Source organism: Mirounga leonina, unplaced genomic scaffold (genome assembly GCF_011800145.1).
Source record: "Mirounga leonina isolate KUSES-001 unplaced genomic scaffold, KU_Mleo_1.0 Mir_127, whole genome shotgun sequence".
Lineage (NCBI taxonomy): Eukaryota > Metazoa > Chordata > Mammalia > Carnivora > Phocidae > Mirounga > Mirounga leonina.
Genome location: NW_023270316.1, coordinates 50,827,474 through 50,851,072, shown reverse-complemented (window position 1 = coordinate 50,851,072; position 23,599 = coordinate 50,827,474). Strand labels below are relative to the sequence as shown.

Genomic DNA, 23,599 nt, shown 5'->3' with positions numbered 1-23,599 from the left:
CACAGTGAAGGAAACCATTAACAAAATGACAAAGCAACCTACTGAATGGGAGAAGATATTTTCAAGTGATACATCTGATAAGGGGCTAATATCCAAAATATATAAAGAACTTATATAACTCAGCACCCCCCCAAAACCAAATAATCTGATTAAAAGTGAGCAGAGGACCTGAGTATAGAGATTTTTCCAAAGAAGACATACAAATGGCCAATAGACACATGACAAGATGCTTGATATCACTGATCATCAGGGAAATGCAAATCAAAACCACAGTGAGATGTCATGCCTGTCAGAATGGCTAAAATAAAAAATACAAGAAATAAGTGTTGGTGAAGATGTGGAGAAAAAGGAACCCTTGTGTATTGTTGGTGGGAATGTAAACTGATGCAGCCACTGTGAAAAACAGTATGGAAGTTCCTCAAAAAATTCAAAATAGAATTACCATATGATCCAGTAATTCCACTACTAGGTATTTATCCAAAGAAAATGAAAACACTAATTTGAAAAGATATATGCACCCCAATATTTATTGCAGCATTTATTGCAGCATTGGATACAATATCCAAGATATAGAAGCAACCCAAATATCCACTGATAGATGAATGGATAAAGAAGTGGTATATATACAATGGAATATTACTCAGCCATAGAAAAGAATGAGATCTTATATTTGCAACAACATGTGTGGACCTAGGGGGTCTAATGCTAAGTGAAATAGTCAGAGAAAGACAAATACCATGATTTCACTCATATGGGGAATTTAAGAAACAAAGCAAATGAACAGAGAAAAACAAGAAACAGGCAGAAAGAAAGAAAGAAAGAAAGAAAGAAAAAAAGAAAAAGAGAAAGAAAGAAAGAAAGAAAGAAAGAAAGAAAGAAAGAAAGAGAAAGAAAGAAAGAGAAAGAAAGAAAGAAAAAGAAAATCAGATTCTTAAATACAGAGAACAAACGAGTGGTTATCAGAGGGGAGGTTGGTGGGAGGTTGGGTGAAATTGATAAAGGAAATTAAAAGTTCACGAATCATGATGAGCACTGAGTAATGTATAGAATTATTGAATCATTACATTGTATACCTAAAACTAATAGACACTGTATGTTAGTTATACTTAAAAATGTATTCAAGAGTTGAGGTTTAATAAAAATAATAATTTTTACCCCTTCCAAAAAAATATCTGAACTCTTTAGCTTAGCAACAAGGTCTTCAACTATGCCACCCATTCAAACTCATCCCCGTAGTGTCCTCAAATTACCTACTCTAACCAACTCTACTAGGTCTCTGTAAAAGGCTCTGGGACTGTCCTCCTTTGCAGCTTGTTCATGTCATTCCCAGGCTTTATCTGTCCTTGGCAGTTCTGGCTGCCTGTGATTTTACCTGGAAACTCTGAGATCACTTCTTGTTTGCACTTGATACAACTTTCTGCAAGTCGTTTGGCACTTGTGACCTCTGAACTCTGATTTTTTTTTTTTTTAGATTTTATTTATTTATTTGTCAGAGAGAGAGACAGAGAGAGCACACAAGCAGGGGGAGTGGGAGAGGGAGAAGCAAACTCCCCGCTAAGCAGGGAGCCCAATGCAGAACTTGATTCCAGGACCCTGGGACCATGACCCAAGCCGAAGGCAGACGCTTAGTCGACTGAGCCACCCAGGTGTCCCTGATTTTTTTTTTTAACATTTAAACAGTTTCTTCTACAGGGCTGTGAGCTTTATTATATCACCAATACTTGATCAAATATTTGTTGATCAAGGCCCTGAAAACACTCTGACTACTGGGGGACATGAGCTTCTGTGTAGAGTAGGAATAGAGAGGATCAGCTAAGAGGAAGAAAGACGAAGATAAAACAAGGCACAGATTAAAAAGTTGCTTCTCAGTCTTTATTCTTTTATTCTTCTCTTGTTTTGCTACAATCTCTGGTCGGGGAGCAGGTTTCCTCTCTATCTGGTGGCAAGAATACAAAGTATGATCCTTGGGCCAATGACTGAAGTCAGGTACCAAAGTCCATTTCAGTGGCTCACTTGGGGTTTGAGGCATCCCTGAGACAAAAAAATGTAAGCTATTTTTCATTATTCATTGATTTAATGTCCTTCATACTGCTAGACTAATAAAATCAGCAGTTTAAAAACGAGTTTTATGTAGTATCTTAAGATTATATAGTTTTGATGATATCTTTATTAACGTAATGATCCTATGGGAAACTTTTTTCTAAGAAAAGATTATATCATTTAAATCCTTGTTTTATGTTAAGGGGAATTTGATTAGTGTTGATACACTATTGTGGTTCCCTCTGATTTTCTCTAGGTTAAAGCACTTAAATAGTTGATAAAATATCATCTTGTTCCTATTCTGTGCTTGTAGACAGTATTTTGGTTGACTTCAGGGCTGAATTATTTTTCCTGAAATCATTTCATAAAAAGGACCAGCAATTTGCTGTAAGTTTCTTAGCAATGACTGTAAGGTCAAGGCATAATAACACATTGATTACACAATGGAGTAACAGGAATGAGATAATGGTACTTCTTATGTGATAACTTAAAACAATTACCCTGTTTTGGGGGCTCATACTGCCGAAGTTTAATTTTAGTTTTTTTAAGGAATGATATTTAAAAAGCAAAAAAAGAGCTGTTAGGTTGATTTGTTTTCTTTCAAACAGTCTTAATAGCTTCAATTTTTGGAACTTAACTCCTTGAAGACAGCAACATTGCACTTGATAATATTTTGCTCATTCCTCTATAGGATGTTTGTTCGGTTGAGAAATGAAAATGGGTCTCAGTATATTACATAGAGTGATTTGTTCTAAATGGCACAAAAACTGTTTCTGGGCCAGGACAGTGTTAGTTCAACATCCTGTGAGAGTTGATGCTTACTCTGATGCATGGACACCATGGTCTAGTGAAATCTGCACATTAGGGAATTTCCTATGCCTTCATCCGCCCCCCACCCCCCGCCCACATACATTATTAGTTTTGTGTAATAGGAAAGAGGAAATATGCAAAGGCACAGACACCATTCTGAATTACGGGACCAATTTTTTTCCCGGTGTTTATGATGTTTCTGTACAGTGTGCTTTAGTGTGTAAAGGGACACACTGGTGTTGCGTGCTCAACAAAACAGAAAATCTTTTCTTGAAATGATTAGAAAGCAAATACTATTTTATAGATCTGGTGTCCTGGCATTGTGGGGAGAATGCTAGTGTATCTGGTGCTTTCATTAGAAACAAAGTAAACTGTAGGGAGTTTACCAAAATCCTGCCACCTCACCCCTTTTAAAACCAAACTGAGCAAGAGGACCAAATTGCTGTTTTATTCACAATTTGGTCTTCCTGGTATGGTGGTAGTCCTCTGCTCCCATTGTTTATTTTGCTTTATGTTGGACACCCACAGAGACTAAAACTACACTTTATGGACTTCTAGTTTGGCAATATGCTGGCAAATGGGAAAACAAGCAACATAAACCAAATTTCTGCCACAGTGCTTTTAATATTGAGACAGATGTTTATCTAACAGAGCCAACAGAATGGAACATGAAAGCACCAGCAGCTCAGGGCTGTAAACACAGTTTCCTGATGACACGTCCCCAGGGGGACAGATCATACAGTTTCTATATTATTCAGCTTGTCATTCTACTGGCACAGAACTGATTTTTGCCTCAGAAAATGTCTCTTTCCTGAAACTCCAGCTGTCCTTCATTCATAAAGCAGCGTTTAATAAGGTGGTTGTTTACTAGGAAAACAATGCTAATGTTAATAATGAATCACTAGCAATATAGCATATTCCTTATCGTAGATGGTCTACTTGCTGCCAAATAGCTGGAGGAAAAATGCAATCAAGCATTTAAACATCATAGCTGGATGTTTCCAAACATAAGCGTCCAGATGTTTAGCATTGTAGAGGTAATGTGTTTGATTGCTTGCCTTTTTCATATTTTATCTGGATCTTTTGATGTTCTGTAGAGAGTCATGACTATTCTTCATTTTCAGGATGCTGAGCAGTTTTGTTCGTCATGAATAGCAACAATAATGCTGAAGACTGGCAGAAGCCAAGCCTGGCCAGGATTGCTCCAGATACGGGAGAAGAGGAAGAAATGAGACTCAGACTATGGTTAAATGGGTCCCTCTCCTGGCTAATGTGTATGGAAGCATGTGCCTTTTAAAAGGCATCAGCTGAATCAGTTTTCACGCTTCAGTCAAGGGGCAACTAGGAATTAAGAAGTTGGAAGGGTCAGATCCTCTTGTTTTCCTTGAGACCCAGAGGCTGAATAACCAGGTCCTTCTTTAGGATAGCCACTTCACAGGAAGAAAGCTAACTGTCTTTATGCCAGTGAGGATACAGGCTTCAAAGGAATCTGGTCCAGCTAAACTGTAGTAGAGTTGTTCCCTCCCTTAGACTGATGCCTCATCAGGCAAAATGACAAATCTAAAGTAAACAATATAAAGCACTTTCTCCTTTTAGGATCTCAGAGTACCCAACCCAAATCAATTCATGCTTCCTACTGCAAACTTCTCTGACGTTGAGTTATTGGTACTTATAATTAGAGTCATTGCTGAATGCTCCACTGAATTAAAACCCTGCAAATTAATTATCTCATCAAAGGTAGCTCAGTTTCAGAACTGGATTCATAAATCCTGGTGCTAAAATAGATGCAACTCCCTCCTAAGAGTGAAAGCAAAAATAGTCATTTACTGACATGTCCCTGCAGGAATCAATAACATTACAGATCATGGAGGAGCCAAGAATAGCTGGGGCATATTAATAACTCAGTCTGCTCACTGATTTTATTCAAGATGACTAGTTAAAGAACCCTGCACTGATGATGACTCCATGACATGAGGAACAATGTCATCATTAACATGTGGACCATTTAGCATTTAGAACATTTCACACATAAAGAGAACTTAACACAAGACTATTTCTTGTGCTTTAGACAGATGGTTTAATGTTTCTTTAGCCTTCAGCCTATCAGGCCACCCATGGTTTTCTTCAGCCAAGGGCTTTTTAAAAATAAATGGTGTATAGCAATTTTCTAGCAAGACTGACTGCAGCATATTTCCCTAAATCTTTTTCCTACACTTAACTATCCCTTACAGTGGTTTGCAGTAGACAAACCTCCCTGACACTAATTCCTCACATATAAGTAATTACTGACATAAAAGGAGATGAAGGGGCTGAAATTTCATCATTAATGGTTTCTTTGCTACAGAAGAGCTATTTAGAAATGATTACTTTGGAAAACAGTTCTTCCCTGATTAGACACTGCCTGACTCTGGGGAAGCTGTTCCCCCAGAATCTTTCAATACAGTAAATGATACCCCAACATAGATGGATAACTGTGGGTGGCAAAAGATGCATATAAGCGTTGGTTTAAAAATGGCAGAGAAGAGTAATTGTATCTCTCTCTGAGGAATATGTAAATGTGTTTAGGAAGGGACACAGAGGCTGCAGATTCCCTGCTCCTACCATCCAAGTGGAAAACAAGCACAGTGGAAAAGCAAGGGGGGACTCATTCTTATAAGATCTATAGGGATCTTAATGACCCCCTGCACTGCTCTGGCTCTTGTTCATCTCTCCAGGGTCTTCCGTGAACTTTTTAGGGGAACAACGTGACCCAAGACCCAGAGACTCTGCAGACTGGCCCAGATGGATGCTTATTTGCACATTTTTCTCTATGTAACCTCTTCGATAGGGTTCAGAAGAAGCAAGCTTAGGCCTGGAGCACAGAAAAGCCATCACACAGCAGAGAGGGTTTAGTGATCAGATGTATTTAGAGGGCAAGTGTCTCCTGATTGCCTACTCAGGAGAGCATGAGAGGCTGGAAGTCTGGGCGCAGAGCCTCTGATTGGCTTTTTTCTCTTTGAGGAACAAAGATGTCTTGCTGGAGGCTCAGATTTCCCGCTGACACGTTATGCTGGGCCAGACTGGAATTCTTGCAAGTTCTGTGGCTGCAGCTGGTGTCAGGGTTTTGCACCCAAACTGTCAATTTCCACACCTATGAGAGGAAGCCCACGGCACCGATATCGGTGTTCTGTCTGGCCGTGTCCTGTGTGATTACCAGTTCGAGGTACCACGCCAGTTCTGCCTGATGAAGTTCAATAGCTCACTGTTCGGGGTGTGCAAGGGCGACGGGCAGCTGACTGTTAGGGACGCGGGCTTGGACCACGAGTAGCTGCATGGCCAGGCACCACAGTGTGTGCTGGCCTTCGACGTGGTCAGCTTCTCGCAGGAGCAGTTCCGGCTGGTGCACGTAGAGGTGGAGGTGAGGGACATCAACGACCATGCGCCGCGCTTCCCACGGGCCCAGATCCCCGTGGAGGTGTCCGAGGGCGCAGCCGTGGGCACGCGCATCCCCTTGGAGGTGCCTGTGGACGAGGACGTGGGGGCCAACGGGCTGCAGAGCGTGCGCCTGGCCGAGCCTCACAGCCCCTTCCGCGTGGAACTGCAGACGCGCGCGGACGGCGCCCAGTGCGCGGACCTGGTGCTGCTACAGGAGCTGGACCGCGAGAGCCAGGCCGCCTACAGCCTGGAGCTGGTGGCCCAGGACGGCGGCCGTCCGCCGCGCTCCGCCACGGCCGCCCTCAGCGTGCGAGTGCTGGACGCCAACGACCACAGCCCGGCCTTCCCGCAGGGCGCCGTGGCCGAAGTGGAGCTGGCGGAGGACGCTCCCGTGGGCTCGCTGCTGCTCGACCTGGACGCGGCCGACCCCGACGAGGGCCCCAACGGCGACGTGGTGTTCGCCTTCGGGGCCCGCACCCCGCCCGAGGCGCGCCGCCTCTTCCGCCTGGACCCGCGCTCGGGCCGCCTCACCCTGGCAGGACCGGTGGACTACGAGCGCCAGGACACCTATGAGCTGGACGTGCGGGCCCAGGACCGCGGTCCAGGGCCCCGGGCCTCCACCTGCAAGGTCATCGTGCGCATCCGCGACGTCAATGACAACGCTCCGGACATCACCATCACCCCGCTGGCCGCCCCGGGCGCACCTGCCGCCTCTCCCTTCGCCGCCGCAGCCGCCGCCGCCGCTCTCGGGGGTGCGGACGCGACCTCGCCGACCGGGCCCGGGACACCTGAGGCCGGCGCCGTGTCTCTGGTGCCAGAGGGGGCGGCGCGCGAGAGCCTGGTGGCGCTGGTCAGCACCTCGGACAGAGACTCGGGCGCCAACGGGCAGGTGCGCTGCGCCCTCTACGGGCACGAGCACTTCCGGCTGCAGCCGGCCTACGCGGGCAGCTACCTGGTGGTGACCGCGGCGTCGCTGGACCGCGAGCGCATCGCCGAGTACAACCTGACGCTGGTGGCCGAGGACCGCGGCGCGCCCCCGCTACGCACCGTGAGGCCCTACACGGTGCGCGTGAGTGACGAGAACGACAACGCGCCAGTCTTCACACGGCCGGTCTACGAGGTGTCGGTGCGTGAGAACAACCCGCCCGGCGCCTACTTGGCCACGGTGGCCGCCCGGGACCCCGACCCGGGCCGCAACGGCCAGGTCACCTGCCGGCTGCTGCAGGCTGAAGTGGGTCGCGCCCTACGTCTCGGTGGACCCCACCACTGGGGAGCTGAGCGCACGACGGTGCTTTGACGGCGGTGAACTGGCCGAGCTGCCGCTGGGGCCGGAAGCACTCGATGGCGGCTCTCCGTCGCCCGGGCGCCGGGACGTGGTGTGGCAGCATGTGGAGGACCAGAACGACCACGCACCTCGGCTGGTCATACTGCCACTCTTCAGTGGCTCAGCCCAGCTGCCTCTGCCCAGGGCGCGCCCTGGGCTGCATGGTGATCCGACTGCGGACGAAGGCCCCAACGCCGAGCTAACTTACACACTTCTCCGCAGCGACTTCGCCGACGGGTGAGCTGTCTCTTCAGCGCCACCTGTCCCCACAGCTCACCGGCCAGCTGACGGCGGTCGTCGTGGTGCTGGACCGAGGCCCGCCGGCCCTGGCCTGTACCACCGCTTTGCTCCTAGCGCCGACGGACTCGGCGCCACCTGGCGGAAAAGTGGTGCTGGTGCTGGTGCTGTTGCCGCCGCCGCCGCCTCGGTCGCTGCCAAAGGAGGGAGCAGAGGGGGACCCTCCTGGCGGCGCACAGTGCAGGGAGCAGGGCGGCAGCCTGGCTTCCCGGTCGTGTTGTTGGGGGGTTTGGCCAGTGGCTGCGGCCTTCTGCTGGTGGCCATTGCCACCGTGACTTGTTCCAGCCAAGGCGGGGCTAGGACTCGAAGGAAGACGCTTTGTGAGCATAGCCCGAGCTGGTCCCACGCGACAAGTGGCCAGGCTGGCCCAAGTCGCAGAGCGGTGGGGGCTGCCTCCGAGGGCTTCCAGCTGAGGTTCTTCCCGAAGGCACTGCCCCTTTCCTTTTAGGCAGAGGCCCAGGAGGGTGAGGCTGCGGAGATTTCCCAGTCCGGGGATAGTGGGGTGTTCTTGTGCGCCTTGCTTGGGGAGAGGAGCGGGATCCTGCCGGCCCAGGTAGATCACCCTGGCAGTCTTAGTGTCCTCATTAACTTTTAGTAGATTTTCGTGCCGAGAGCGTTATGAAAATTCAGCGCCTGCTCAGGTTTGGGACTTCAAAGGACTAATTTTTCAGGACTTATTTATTTTTTATTTGAGAGGAAAATTTCTTCCCAGATGAAGGCAGAAGGAGGCATGATTGTCATGTGTTCATGGAGGCCCAGGTCTGTTTTGGCTGGTTTTGCCCCTGGTAACTTCCTTGTGGGTCCAGTTGGAACATCTCCATCCCTCAGGGTTTAAATGCTGTCTTCATGAAGCACTCCCCATGAGGGATATTGTGCCTGTTCCGTCAGTTTTGATATCTGAGTGTGAAATATTAACTGCTACTCTCACCCCTCTTTTTAAATAGGATTCAGGCTAGTTCCCTCCATTCCCCATCCCTGTGTGGAGAGGATAAATCTGCGAGTTCAAGGTAATTTCAGAGTATGAATCGTTCTCTCTAAGCAATGTGTTTGATGTTTTGTACATTTTTATGGATAACAAAGTGAGTCTGTCCTTTTCACTTCCAGGACACATTCAAATCCAGATGAATTTAGTGTGAAGATAACAGAAGAGGAGAGAGTGAATTGAATGATACCAGTTCTGACATCAGTAGAGCGCGGGCTTCAAGAAAGCATCTTTTCCAGTGATTACAAAGCGAGAGGGTAAGTTCAGAGCTGCGACTTTGAAGCTCTTCCCCACAAAATCATCATCATTCTGGATGGCTGACTGAATTTTAAAAAACTAAACAAGTGATCTCAAATGGGCATTCGTAGAGGGGAGTATGCTGAGTGCTGCTGGACAGAGCTAACAGTTTTTTGGGACCCCTTCTTATTTAGCTGGTTCTACATATTTTAAATACGGTACACTTACTGACTTATTTATTCCCTGTAAGAAATCCAAGGAGGTAGGAGACCAAGGCACAGAGTTTAAATAACTTGCCCAAGTATAGGAGTTAAGATCTTAGCCCAGTAATTCCAGCTATAGATTTCCTCCTCTTAATCACCTATTAAGCTGCCTCTATTAATGCAAAAAAGATTAAAACACTAAAAAATCAGAATATTGTGGTTAGTAATACAAAAATAATTTTGTACCGCAAGCACTAAGGAGAACTTCCCATTCGTGAGGATTTCAGAAGCGGATAGCATATGAATAGGTAAAATTTTTATAGACTAGGATGTCATTTGCTGGGAGCATATGAATATGTGGTTTTGTTTGGCTGTGCTTTGTTTCGAGAATCTTGCACCCACACAACATCACGCTATTCAACCTAGCCTCCTATAATGTTTGGGAGTTTTGTTTTAGGTCGAAATCTCGGTAATGGTGTCTAGTTCTGTGGGGAAAATCAATTATGGGAGCTTTGTGTTAGTTTCCATGAAAGTGGGCACTAGATCTTTGGTCCCTCAAAGAAGATACCTTACTCTCAAAGATGAGTCCTGATGGTATGTCCTAGTGATTCAAATATCTCTTCACTTTATGGATATTTTTGTCCAATCTGTGTTTAGTTCCTTCAACATTTTTTTTTTTTTTAAACAAGATGACTTCTAGAAGCATCTGCATCCTGGTCCCTTTCTGAATATCCTCTAGTTTGTAAATATCTTTCCTAAAATTAGACCCTTACAGTTGGATACAGCACTGCAGAACTGGCCTGTCTCCTGAGTTCCAAATTAATATTTCCAGTTGCCTACTCAACATCTTCATTTGGGTATCTAATAGACATGCTACATGTTCAAAACTGAACTCTTGATTTCTATTCTACAAACCTATTCTTTCTCTAATGTTTGTATCTCAGTAAATGACAACTTTATTCACTCAGTTGCTGCCATGGCCAAATCCCTGGGTCATTCTTGATTTATGTCTTTCCACACTCAACTTCCAGTCCATCAGCAAATCTGATTGGATTTACTTTGAAAATAGTTCCCAATCAGTGCTCTTCTCACTACCTTCTTTGCGGCTGTCCTACTCCAGACACTATCATCTCTTGCCTAGATAACTCCCAACGGGACTCTCGGCTTCCATACTTGCCCTCTTGCAGACTGTTTTCCAAATCAGGTCACATAATTCAACTCTCTAAAGAGTTCTCGCTTAAAATGAAATCCCAAAAAAATCCTCATCATGGTGTCCCAATTACTGCTGCCTTTTGTGACAAAATGTGACTCACAATGCAGCAGTTTAAAACAACTACTTTATTATGCCCATGGATTCCATGGGTCATTTTGGACAGGACATAGCAGGGATGCCTTGTTTCTGCTCCAAAGTGTTTGAAGCCTTAGCTGAGAAGATGTAATGGTTGGGGGCTGGAATCATCTGGAAGGCTTAGTTAGATGCATGTCTGGCTTGTGAATTAGGATTATTCGAAGTCTAGGATTGCTCACTAAGGGGTGGGAAGTGGGGGCTACATGTGCCCTTTTAGGCATGGCAGCCTTAGGAAAGTCACGTGGGGGCTCAGGGTTGCAAGCATGAATGTTCCACTAAATAAGACAGAAGGCATATCCTCTTTTATGAACCAGACTCAGAAATGGTACAGTCATTCAAGTTCTACTGGTCCGAGCAGTCTTAAGCCTACCCAGATTCAAAGGGAGGGGACGAAAGACCCCTCCTCTACATTGAAAAATTACTAGGGACTTTTGGGGCCATGTTTGTAAATAAGTCACACATGGCCCATAAAGTCCTATATTATCTATATAACCTATATACCTATATAACCAGAAGCAAGCCCCTCGTTGCTTCTCCCAGATCATTTCTTATTACTCTTCCCCTTGATAATTTAGATTACTGTATTGGCTCTCTTGCTGTTTCTTGAATAAACCAAACATATTTCATCTCAGACCTCGGGGTCTTGCTGTTCTTTCTGCTTGGTATGCTTTTTTTTGAGATATCCATATTGTCTGCTTCTGCCTTCATTTATGACTTTGTTCAAATGTCTGTCCTCTCAAAGAGATCTTCCATACCTTCCATACCTCAAGCTGTTTCCTCCAGTTTTATTTTCCCTCATATCATTTATCACTGTCTGACATTACTTTATGTATTTATCATTTGTTCCCTGTTCAATCATCAAGCATCAAATATGTACTAAAAAAATGAATGACTGAATAAATGAATGATGAAAGGTGTAGTCCCCAGCCAGCTTATACATCACAAGTGTATGACTATTTCTTATCATATTGCATTTTAGATTAGGGTAAAATTGTGCTGGTGTTTTTTAGAAGTTCCATTGTGCTGCATTACTTTCTAGAAGATTTTAGTGTCATCTCAAAACTTGAAGATTTTGCAGTAAGTTTATCTTTTCAGATCATTTAATGTTATATTATCCTTTTCTAAAAGAGATCAAATTCCTGGGACTCCTACTGTTTATTCTCTGTTTAGAGAATGACCAGCTTATTCTTGTCTTAACTCAGTTTCAACTTCATAATAATAGGGCAGGCTCTCTGAATTGGTTGGTAGCTCAGGGGGCTGCTATGGCAAGCAATAGGGTGATCCAGGGGATGCATTCAATCTGGGGGGATATAGTTACGTGGTAATAATAATCACAACATTTCCTCTTACCTATATTCAATGGCAACATTTTATTTTTTTATTTATTAAGTATTTACACAGCACTTACTATGTACCAAGAACTGTGCTAGGTGCTCCACAGATATTAGCTCACTTAATCCTCACAATAATGTTATTAAGTAGGTACTATCATTTAATCACATCTCACAGAAGGGGAAACTGAAGCAAGAGTTGTTAAGAGGGTTTTGACCAAGACCACCCAGCTGTAGGGGCTGAGCTGGGTTTTCAATTCCAGAAGTCTGGCTCCAGAGTTCATGCTTTTAATGTTCTGCTGTAGTGCATTTTCAGTGGGTTTTTAAACGCTTATTTTATGGGTCTTCTAAAGGTTTAGGACCAATTTACATTCCTGAGGATGTTTCGGTCTTTGACTTTAAATGAGATGTTCTGATTTATGGTTTGGTTTATGCTCCAGTTCTCTGCTGCATTTTCTTGTAAAACTTTTAGTGGGATTATTGAAAGGATGACACATCGGTGATGGCAAGATAATTGAATTAGATGTTGATAGCTGGAATTAAGAAGTTTAGTGAAATTATTTTTATCATTTTTTCATCTCACTTTTAATAGTTAACACAGAGAATAAATGGATTAAAAACACACTGATATTCTTCTGAACCTTCATTTTATTTATGTATTTACTTTTCTTCCCAGTTTTTATGTAAATTCCAGTTACTTAACATACAGTATAATATTAGTTTCACACGTAGGATTTAGTGATCCATCACTTACATACAACATCCAGTGCTCATCACAAGTGCCCTCCTTAATGCCCATCACCCATTTAACCTATCCCCTTGCCTACCTCCCCTCCAGCAACCCTCAGTTTGTTCTCTCTAGTCAAGAGTCTGCATTATGGTTTGCTCTCTCTCTCTCTTTTTTCCCCGTGTTTATCTGTTTTGTTTCTTAAATTCTACATATGAGTGAAATCATATGGCATTTGTCTTTCTCTGAGTAACTTATTTTGTTTAGCATAATACTCTCTAGCTCCATCCATTTCATGCAAATGGCAAGATTTCATTCTTTTTTTATTGGCTGAGTAATATTCCATTGTGTATGTACACCACCATCTTTATCCATTCATTAGTCGATGGACATTTGGGCTGTTTCCATAATTTGGCTATTGTTGATAATGCTGCGATAAACATTGGGGGTGCATGTATTCCCTTAAATCAGTATGTTTGTATCCTTTGGGTAAATACCTAGTAGTACAATTGCTGGATAGTAGGGTAGTTCTATTTTGAACTTTTTGAGCAACCTCCATACTGTTCTCGAGTGGCTGCACCAGTGTGCATTCCCACCAGCGGTGCAAGAGGGTTCCCCTTTCTCTGCATCCTTACCAATATCTGTTGAGAAATTTCATTTTAGACTGTAATTTTTACCATTTCTCTCACCAAAGCTATATCAGAGATTCCAGCAAATTATTTAATTTTGTTGCTTGAATTTTATTTCCATTTCATTTCATCAATGCACCAGCAGGTGGAGGTACAAGTCATTGGCAGAAAATCCAAAGGAAGGAAAAAAAAATAAACAGCTAAAAAGCTAGTCCCTGAACAACTGAATGTTGTTTGCATTTTTAAGTATATTGCCACATAGCATTCTGACTTTTTAAATATTTTACACTCTTCCATTTTATTTCCAAGTTGCTTCAGATCATTCAGAATGAAAAACACTTAAGAATCCTGAAAGATTAATCGAGGAATCTCAAACAGCAAGACTCTTTCATCGCTTCATGAAAATAGGCACAGGATTGCACTTTCTTCAAGTATCCTTTACCCTCACATTTCCCAACTGAGAAATATGAATTTCCAACTGGTACACTCAGAACTCAAAGGATGTTATTTTCAAGTCTGTGAATCCCAAAGTGAAGGGCTGCCAAGTGTATATGACAGAGTTCAGAACTACAGGCCAGCAATGTCACCTCCCCCCCCTTCTCAGACAGAATGATGAATTAAATCATCCTTCAGTGGATGGATCACCTTCACATAATTCAGAAAGAGGCACTTCATTCTGAAATGCTGCAACTCATATGGACAGTTATATTTTGGGAATATACACATTTATGTTTCTGTCAAGTATTTATACCAAGTTGCATACATGAGCCTCCTGGTTTTGATAGACATTTCCCTACATTATGTCAACAGTCAATGTCAGAGCATGTGATGATTTTATATAATCCAGGATATTTTACCAAAAAGTCTTAGATGTAGCCATTTTTGCCACAAGAATAATAAATGAACATCTATTTTATATTCTAGGATCACTTGTGAATTTAAATAAAATATTTGATCTAGCTGCACATTGATGTTTGGGTGTTTGCAATTCTACTGGGAACACAATTTAGAGAATTTTTTTTTTTTTAATTCTTATGTTCATCCCCATACATTACATCATTAGTTTTAGATGAAGTGTTCCATGATTCATTGTTTGTGCACAACACCCAGGGCTCCATGCAGAATGTGCCCTCCTCAATACCCACCACCAGGCTAACCCATCTTCCCACCCCCCTCCCCTCTAGAACCCTCAGTTTGTTTTTCAGAGTCCATCGTCTCTCATGGTTCGTCTACCCCTCCGATTTCCCCCACTTCATTCTTCCCCTCCCGCTACCTTCTTCTTCTTCTTCTTTTTTTTTTTCTTAACATATATTGCATTATTTGTTTCAGAGGTACAGATCTGAGATTCAACAGTCTTGCACAATTCACAGCGCTTACCAGAGCACATACCCTCCCCAGTGTCTATCACCCAGTCACCCCATCCCTCCCACCCCACCCCCCACTCCAACAACCCTCAGTTTGATTCCTGCGATTAAGAATTCCTCATATCAATGAGATCATATGATACATGTCTTTCTCTTTTTGACTTATTTCACTCAACATAATACCCTCCAGTTCCATCCACGTCGTTGCAAATGGCAAGATCTCATTCCTTTTGATGGCTGCATAATATTCCATTGTATATATATACCACATCTTCTTTATCCATTCATCTGTCGATGGACATCTTGGCTCTTTCCACAGTTTGGCTATTGTGGACATTGCTGCTATAAACATCGGGGTGCATGTACCCCTTCGGATCCCTACTTTTGTATCTTTGGGGTAAATTCCCAGTAGTGCAATTGCTGGATCATATGGTAGCTCTATTTTCAACTTTTTGAGGAACCTCCATACAGTTTTCCAGAGTGGCTGCACCAGCTTGCATTCCCACCAACAGTGTAGGAGTGTTCCCCTTTCTCCGCATCCCCGCCAACATCTGTCATTTCCTGACTTGTTAATTTTAGCCATTCTGACTGGTGTGAGGTGGTATCTCATTGAGGTTTTGATTTGGATTTGGGAACACAATTTAACTTTGAATAACTTTAGGCTGCATTAAGAATCCGGACCCCAATGGGGGGCGCCTGGGTGGTTCAGTCGGTTAAGCATCCAACTCTTGATTTTGGCTCGGGGCATGATCTCAGGGTCATGGGATCGAGCCCCACATGAGGCTCTGTGCTCAGTGGGGAGTCTGCTTGTCTCCTTCTTCCTCTGCCCCTCCCCCTCCCACACACTCTTTCTCTGTCAAATAAATAAATCCTAAAAAAAAAAAAGAATCTGGACTCCAACTGTAACCATAGGCCCAATGGGGAGAAAGAGGAAAGAGCATTGGGTGAAGGAGAAAGTTCAAGCAGCACTGGGGTGAAATGATCCCAGAATCATTTCTCTAGCCTGACATCTGACGGGGTTGCTGGGTGTTTCATGGGTAGAGCGGTGGCAGGTTCTGATAATGAGTGAAAATCAAATGGAGGTGGCTGGTCATGTTGTGCTCCTGATCACACAACCCATTCATTTTTTTTTTTTTTTAAAGATTATTTGTTTATTTGAGAGAGAGAGAGTATGAGCAGAAGGGAGGGGCCCAGGACCCTGGGATCATGACCTGGGCTGAAGGCAGAGGCTTAGCTGACTAAGCCACCCAGGTACCCCTCAACCCATTCATAATAGTAGCTCATTCAGAGGTGGAGGTGAGGGGAGGAGCAGTGGGAAGAGCTAGAGAGAGTCTTAAGCCTTAGTCCCCTGGACTAGCGTTCCCAGCAGAACTCTGCTCCAGCCCTGAACAGGAGGCTAGGTAGAAATTGGGATAGAAGACCAGGGGCAAAAGAAGGGATTGGACCCAGATTGCAGTGGCTCACACAGGCTATGTGAGCAGCTGGGTCTCGTCTGTGGCTGACCAGATCCTGGGGCCAGCCAAGCTGGGTGATGGGATGGAGGCAGCTGGATTGTGTCTTCTTCTCTCTAAAATTAGTTCAGACTACGGGAAGAATTGAGTCTGCAAGTGCAGGATACTAATGTCTTCCCAAAGAGAAGCATCTTGGCTTATCAAGATCCAATGGGCAAGAACTATCTTCCCAACACAATAGCCACCAGCCACATGTGGATGTTTAAGTGTTTAAATTTAAATGAATTAATATTCAATACAATGGAAAATTCAGTTCCTTGGTTACATTAGCCACATCTCAGTTGCTCAATAGCCACACATGGCTAGTGGCTACAGTGTTGGACGGAGCAGCTGTAAAACATTCCATCATCACCATTCTAGTGAACAGCACTGATCTGGAAGAAGGGACAGGCCAGAGGACCACCTCCATGGGCTGGGGCTGGTGAGGGCAGCCAGTGACCTACCCTCCTTGCTCAGCACATATAAGGGGGACTGTGTGTTCTCTTTTCTCCACACTCTACATTTCCCTGGTCAAAGACAGTAAGTCTTTTATTGGTTCATGTAAGTATTTCAAAATGGATTGACACATTGTATTATTTATTATAAAATATTTGAAAAATATCTCAAGACAAGAATTCCCAATAGTACAAGCTTTTCTGCATGCCTGGGGAATTTCTGAAGGCTCTTCTGCTATTCTAGCTAGCACCTCAAATTTATAGCCCTCATATTCAGTCCTATAACCTTAGAGGTTTTGCAGCAATATTCGTGATAAAACCAACCCACTCGTACTCCTGAGCTCTCCCACGAAATAATGCAGCAGTTTTTAAGACCAGTAATTCATTCTTTAGCTATGCTCAGGCAAGAAGCTCGTAAGTACTTTAAACTCCTTTGGTCACTGGCCTCCCATAGAAAATCACTGCTGTGGAAATTGATTTCCAGGTCCATTGGTGTCTTCAGAGTCAGAATGCTTTTCTAAGCATCAGCTTTCCAGAATGGGTGGTCTAGCCCCCAGAGAGACTGCAGCAAACAAGAATGTACCCAGTTTTACATGAGACATGCCTTAAAAATAAAATATACACCTACCTTTTGGGTTATGTTGAATAATATTTCAACTTCATTAGAGTAATTTGTTTTATAAGTGAATTCTGTGGGAAATGTTTATAGAAGCCAAGAATCTAGAACTTTCCCTCAAGTTTATAAACATAGTATAAGATGTATTTGTTTTTCTTAAAACCAGGTTCACATGTTTTTGTAACGGTTGCTTCTACCTTAATTATGATTCCTCAAGCAATTTATAACTCTGGAATCCTGCCTGTTTATGACTGCATTCTCAGGGAGAAATAATAACTGGCTACATTTATCAAACACTAATTGCAAACAAGGCTCCTTGGTAAATGCTTTTTGTGAGTTACTGTATTTATACCTCGTAACCATCCTAGGAAGTAGTTATGTTATCATCCCCATTTCATAGATGAGGAAATGGAGGTTTAGAGAGGATAATTTGTCTGAGGTCCTATAGTAAGTGAAGGAATTGTGATATAACATTAAAGTACCTGAATTTTAGGTTGACAGCTGGATGAAATTGTGTATGCATATGCTCATGTGACCACCACCCAGATCAAAGTCTAGAACATTTCCAGGTCCCCAGAAGACTCCTTTGTGTACCTTCCCAGGCAATAACTCTTCTCAAAGTAACCACTACTGAAGCCTCTTTGACCATCTATTCCTTTTTCTTGTCCTTGAACTTCATATAAATAAAATCATACCATATATCCTCGTTGGTGCCTGACTCAGCATTATGTCTGTGAGCTTCCATTACACACAGCCACACTGCATGGACCAGTAGTTGGTTCCTTCTCACTGCTGTATGGTATTTCATTTATGAACTTGCCACAGTTTATTTATCCATTCTACGGTTGAGGGACATTAGGGTGATTCCGAGTTTTTAGCTTTTGTGAATGGTAAATTAATTTACACATTTTTTGGTACACATAAACACTTATTTCAACAGAAATAAGGCCTTATAACAAGGAGTAGGATTGCTGGGTCAAAGGGTGATGGACCTAGGATTTGAACCTCGGGTTTTCTGAGTCCAGTGGTCCCCATTGTGCAATACCCACTACCTCATTAACAGCTAACATTGACCGAGAACTCTCTATGTGCTGGATACTCTGATAAGCTCTATTTTTCTAAGCAGCCTCTTGATCAATTGAGAGCTTTCTATAAGCTTAACTAATAACAGCAGGGGAAGTTTTATATTTGCTCAACAAATAAGACAGTCTTTTAAATTATCACTAAATAGCTGATGTATTACCGTGTATGTGGAATGCTTAGGTTCTCTTTGAAAAGACCATAATAATATCTATCTTTGACAGACTTGTTTTGCTCATTGAAACATATACGGTAGGAGTAGAGTTAGCAATTGATTGTTCATTTGCTTGTATACTATAATTAGCTAAGGAAGAAACAAATCAATTTAAAACCAATTTCCATAGTCTACACATGCGTGGGAATTGATTGCAGACTTGAATTTGCTGAATAAAAAGTGAAGCTAGCTGATCTCAATTTGTATTTCATCGAGTAGATGTCAGCTATTGATTTCTGTGGCTTACGACTGGTGAGGGAGGCCCTATGTCTGTCATTCTTTAAAGGTAGCCCAGTACAATCGCTGTGCAGTTCAATTAGGTGTGGGCTAGTCATTTCGCTTGCAGGAGGAAGATGAAATATTTAGCCATAGTGAAGGAAAAACCTTAGCCAGCTGCCTGTTCTCTCACTCTTTCAGACGCTTACTTATCTTAATTTAATGTCCATTGATCCTCATTGTTGGATGTGGTGCAGAGGAGCCCTTTCGTAATAGGGTGCTGGAAGATCGGGTGAAAACTGACTTCACAGGCTAACTGAATTCTCTCAAACTTTCTTGAACTCTTGACAGTGCAGCATCACGTTTTAGGGGAATGACTTGGCCCATGTGTTATGGAATAGCCTTCCACGGTGTTTGGTTTTTCAAAAGAGTAACCCATGCTGCCGTGGTTGCACAGGATTCGTATACAATTTGACAAGTTGTGATGCCTTCTGACCTGGCATAGCGCAGGATGAGTCATCTTGCACTGGACTTGAATCCAACTGTTCATTTAAAGCATGGCCTGACGTAACAGCCAAAATAAGGTCTTCTTTTTCAAAGGAAATACCATAATCTCTTTGTTTTTGGTTTCCTCACCTATGGTGGGGTTATTAGTACCTACTTCATAGGAATTTGGGGATAGCTAAATGAGATAGTACATATAAAATGCTTAGAGCAATGCCTTGCACAGAGAAATCACTTAATAAATATATTTTTTATTACCAACAGAAACATTTCTTATTTCCCTGTGCCTTGTTTAAAGTGATGTAGTTTGTTATTACAAATATTCCTAAATGTTCCTCTTTCTGTCTTTCTGTTTGGTGTGATCAGTATTTTTTTTTTCTCCATCTCTTTTGGTTGGCCATTATTTTTTAAACTAACTTTTCAAATAGGTGAACAATAATACAGTCCCCTAGGGATTACAGTGTTTTTGACAATGGTATGAGCCTCTGATTTAAAAAAGAAGACCCTTCTGTAAAAACACTTTTTACAGTAGTTCTTGTAAAGTTTGACCGTGAACTTACGTGAGGATATTTAAATGGAAATGTGGGAGTCCATTAATAGTAAGTGCCCTGGTTCTTTAGTTCAAGAATCCTTGGGAAAACTCACAAAAACTTGGTATCCCACTTCTACCTGCTTTGGTGAATGTTAATACACCACTTAATCGAGCCTGTAGACCACCTGTGCTGCTCCTGGTGTGTTACTATCAGCCCATGCTGCTGTTGTAATATCCCACAAGGGGCCTGAAGTAATAAAACGGTAATTGATCAGCTTCTAGCTCGGGCCACTGTAGCTGGGGAGATGATTGATAGTGAGGCATTTCTAAATAATGGGAGAGAGCCTGAAAGGACACAACCTGAAAGGTATTTTCTTTCCAGCCTGAAGCCAGAAAAACCAATAGGACTTCTCCCACTTAAGGACCAGAAGGCATTCACATTCATAGGTAGTTTGGTAGATGTTTTAAATAAAAGGCATATGCTCTAATGCAGGCTTACTTTTCAGTTCTATCTCCTGCCACTTTTCTTCCTGCATTCCCTACCCCAGTGTCAATGGTCTGACTCCTTAAAATGGAGAAGGGACATCCACAGAGACTATAAGCCCAAGCCCTGATCTCAGGCCGGCCTACCTCTCAGATAGCCCTGAGGCCAGAATGCACCTGAGGGCCTTTAGAGAGAGGGACCCCTAAAATGTGCCAAATACCTACTCACCCGAGTCCTTATCCATAAGCAACCTTCCTCCTTCTGCCTATGACTTGGTTTTCCATGTAGGTCTGTTTTCAGGGAGAAAATGGGCTGGACAGAATAGAAGCATGCATTCTGTTCCTGTGCAAATTAGAATTTTCACTGTAAATTACTTAAATTGGGATTTTTTTTTTTTTTAAATCATGATAACTGTGCTCTTTAATCCCCAACCCCTATTTCCCCCATCCCCCATCCACCTCCCCTCTGGTGACCATCAGTTTGTTCTCTGTAGTTAAGAGTATGTTTCTTGGTTTGTCTCTCTCTCTCTCTTTTTTTCCTTTGCTCATTTGTTTTGTTTCTTAAATTCCACATATGAGTGAGATCATATGGTATTTGTCTTTCTCTGCCTGACTTATTTCACTCTCTAGCTCTATCCATGTTGTTGCAAATGGCAAATTCTATTCTTTTTATGACTGAGTAATATTCCAGTGTGTGTGTGTGTGTGTGTGTATGTGTGTAGCACATCTTCTGTAGCCATTCGTCTATCGATGGACACTTGGGCAGCTTCCATAATTTAACTGTTGTTAATAATGCTACAATAAACATAGGGGTGCATATACCTTTTTGAATTAGTGTTTTCATGTTCTTTTCTTAAAATGTATTTTTATTTTTTTAATTAACAAATAATGTATTACTTGTTTCAGGGGTACAGGTCTGTGATTCATCAGTCTTACACAATTCACAGCACTCACCACAGCACATACCCTCCCCAACGTCCATCACCCAGTCACCCCATCCCTCCCACCCCCCACCACTCCAGCAACCCTTAGTTTGTTTCCTGAGATTAAGAGTCTCTTATGGTTTTTCTCCCTCTCTGGTTTTGTCTTGTTTCATTTTTCCCTCCCTTCCCCCATGATCCTCTGTCTTGTTTCTCAAATTCCTCATATCAGTGAGGTCATATGATAATTGTCTTTCTCTGATTGACTTATTTTGCTTAGCATAATACCCTCTAGTTCCATCCATGTTGTTGCAAATGGCAAGATTTCATTTTTATGATGGCTGCATAATATTCCATTGTGTGTGTGTGTGTGTGTGTATAACCACACCTTCTTTTTTTTTTTTTTTTAAAGATTTTATTTATTTTTTAGAGAGCGAGCGAGAGAGAAACAGCATGAGAGGGGAGAGGGTCAGAGGGAGAAGCAGGCTCCCCGCTGAGCAGGGGGAGCCCGATGCGGGGCTCGATCCCAGGACCCTGGGATCATGACCTGAGCCGAAGGCAGACGCTTAACCATCTGAGCCACCCAGGCGCCCCTAACCACACCTTCTTTATCCATTCATCTGCTGATGGACATCTAGGCTCTTTCCATAGTTTGGCTATTGTGGACATTGCTGCTATAAACATTGGGGTGCACGTGCCCCTTCAGATCACTACATTTGTATCTTTGTATACCCAGTAATGCAATTGCTGGGTTGTAGGGTAGCTCTATTTCTTTAGGTAAATACCCAGTAGTGGAATTACTGGATTGTATAGTAGTTCTATTGTTAATTTTTTGAGGAACCTCCATGCTGTTTTCCAGAGTGGCTGCACCAGTTTGCATTCCCACCAACAGTGCACAAGAGTCCCTTTTTCTCTACATCTGCACCAACACTTGTTGTTTCTTGTATTTTTGATTTTAGCCCTTCTGATATGTGTGAGGTGATATCTCATTGTGGTTTTGATTTGCATTTCCCTGATCATGAGTGATGTTAAGCACCTTTTCATGTTTCTGTTGGCCATCTGTGTCTGTTGGTCATCTGTTGACCATGTCTTCTTTGGAGAAATCTCTGTTTATGTCTTCTGCCCATTTTTTAGTTGGATAATTCATTTTTTGGGTGTTGAGTTGTATCAGTTCTTTATATATTTTGGATACTAACCCTTTATTGGAAGTCATTTGCAAATATCTTCTCCCATTCAGTACGTTGCCTTTTAGATTTGTTGATTGTTTCCTTTGCTGCGCAGAAACTTTATTTTGATGCAGTCCCAATACTTTACTTTCATATTTCCCTTGCCTCAGGAGACATATCTAGAAAAATGTTGCTATCGGTGATGTCAGAGACCTTACTGCCTGTACCCTCTTTTAGGATTTTTATTTAGGTCTTTGACCCATTTTCAGTTTAGTTTTGTGTATGGTGAAAGAAAGTGGTCCAATTTCATTCTTTCGTATGTGGCTGTCCAGTTTTTCCAACATCATTTGTTGAAGAGAGGGATTTTGGATTTATACATCGGTACCATGAAGTTGGTTGAAATGATTCTGCTATTCAGGAAAAGATCTATTTTCATGGTGCTAAAAAATCAGGGATCTGAGTCTGCCTATCTGAGGACTGGCCCCTGTATTATAATAAATTCACAAAGACAATGAACACAAGTTCCTGAGGCCTCCTAAGGGACAGCCTTCTAGTCCCTCCTCAGGCAACATGACACCACGATTCCTGCACTGGACATGCCAGAGCATTTCCTCATTAAGTGTTGGCATCAGGCATGATGGTGTAGTGATAACTAATGTCAGCCTAGCTCTTCATGGGTACAGTGACACTGCAATCCTGCAAAGCAGGTAACATTATTATCTTTCTTCTACACATAAGAAGATCAAGGTTAAATTACTTACATAAGTCACAGAATAGTTGGCGATGAAGCTTCAGTGCCAGACTGTTCAATGCATGTTACTCCCTGCCTTAATGCCCTTCCTTTAGCTTATTAGTTCTTCATTTTATTGGGTCTACAGGTCTAGAAATCAAAGTACTTAAAAACCCATTTGGTAATTTCTTTGCTCAAGTCACCAGGAGCATATGAACAATCTAAACGCATGTTCAACCACTCAAAGATGTGCTCTGTTCTCTGGCTGAGCATCCCTCATCCATCATGCATGTTCCTACTAGACATGGCAGGTCTTGCACAAAGGGGAGCTTTTCTTCTACTCTCAGTGGTGCTTCCTTTGAGGCATGCTACTGTTCAGGGCCCTGTTGAGATTTTGATTAAAAAAGACAGATATTGTGCAACTTTCATTAATGTTCTATTTCTCCCGTAGCAAAATGCAACTTTCTCAGGAGAATTTAATTTTCCA

At 42.8% G+C, this 23,599-nt stretch overlaps 1 protein-coding gene across 1 annotated transcript; it reads left to right on the top strand.

Moving 5' to 3' along the window:
- The first annotated feature begins 3,757 nt into the window (after window positions 1-3,757).
- LOC118009681 (protocadherin-8-like) lies at window positions 3,758-9,050 on the top strand. The gene is given in 4 exon segments (XM_035003799.1): window positions 3,758-7,506; window positions 7,508-7,825; window positions 8,830-8,892; window positions 8,990-9,050. Coding segments are annotated over 4 exon segments (1,875 nt in total). The 5' UTR covers window positions 3,758-6,073.
- Window positions 9,051-23,599: the final 14,549 nt, after the last annotated feature.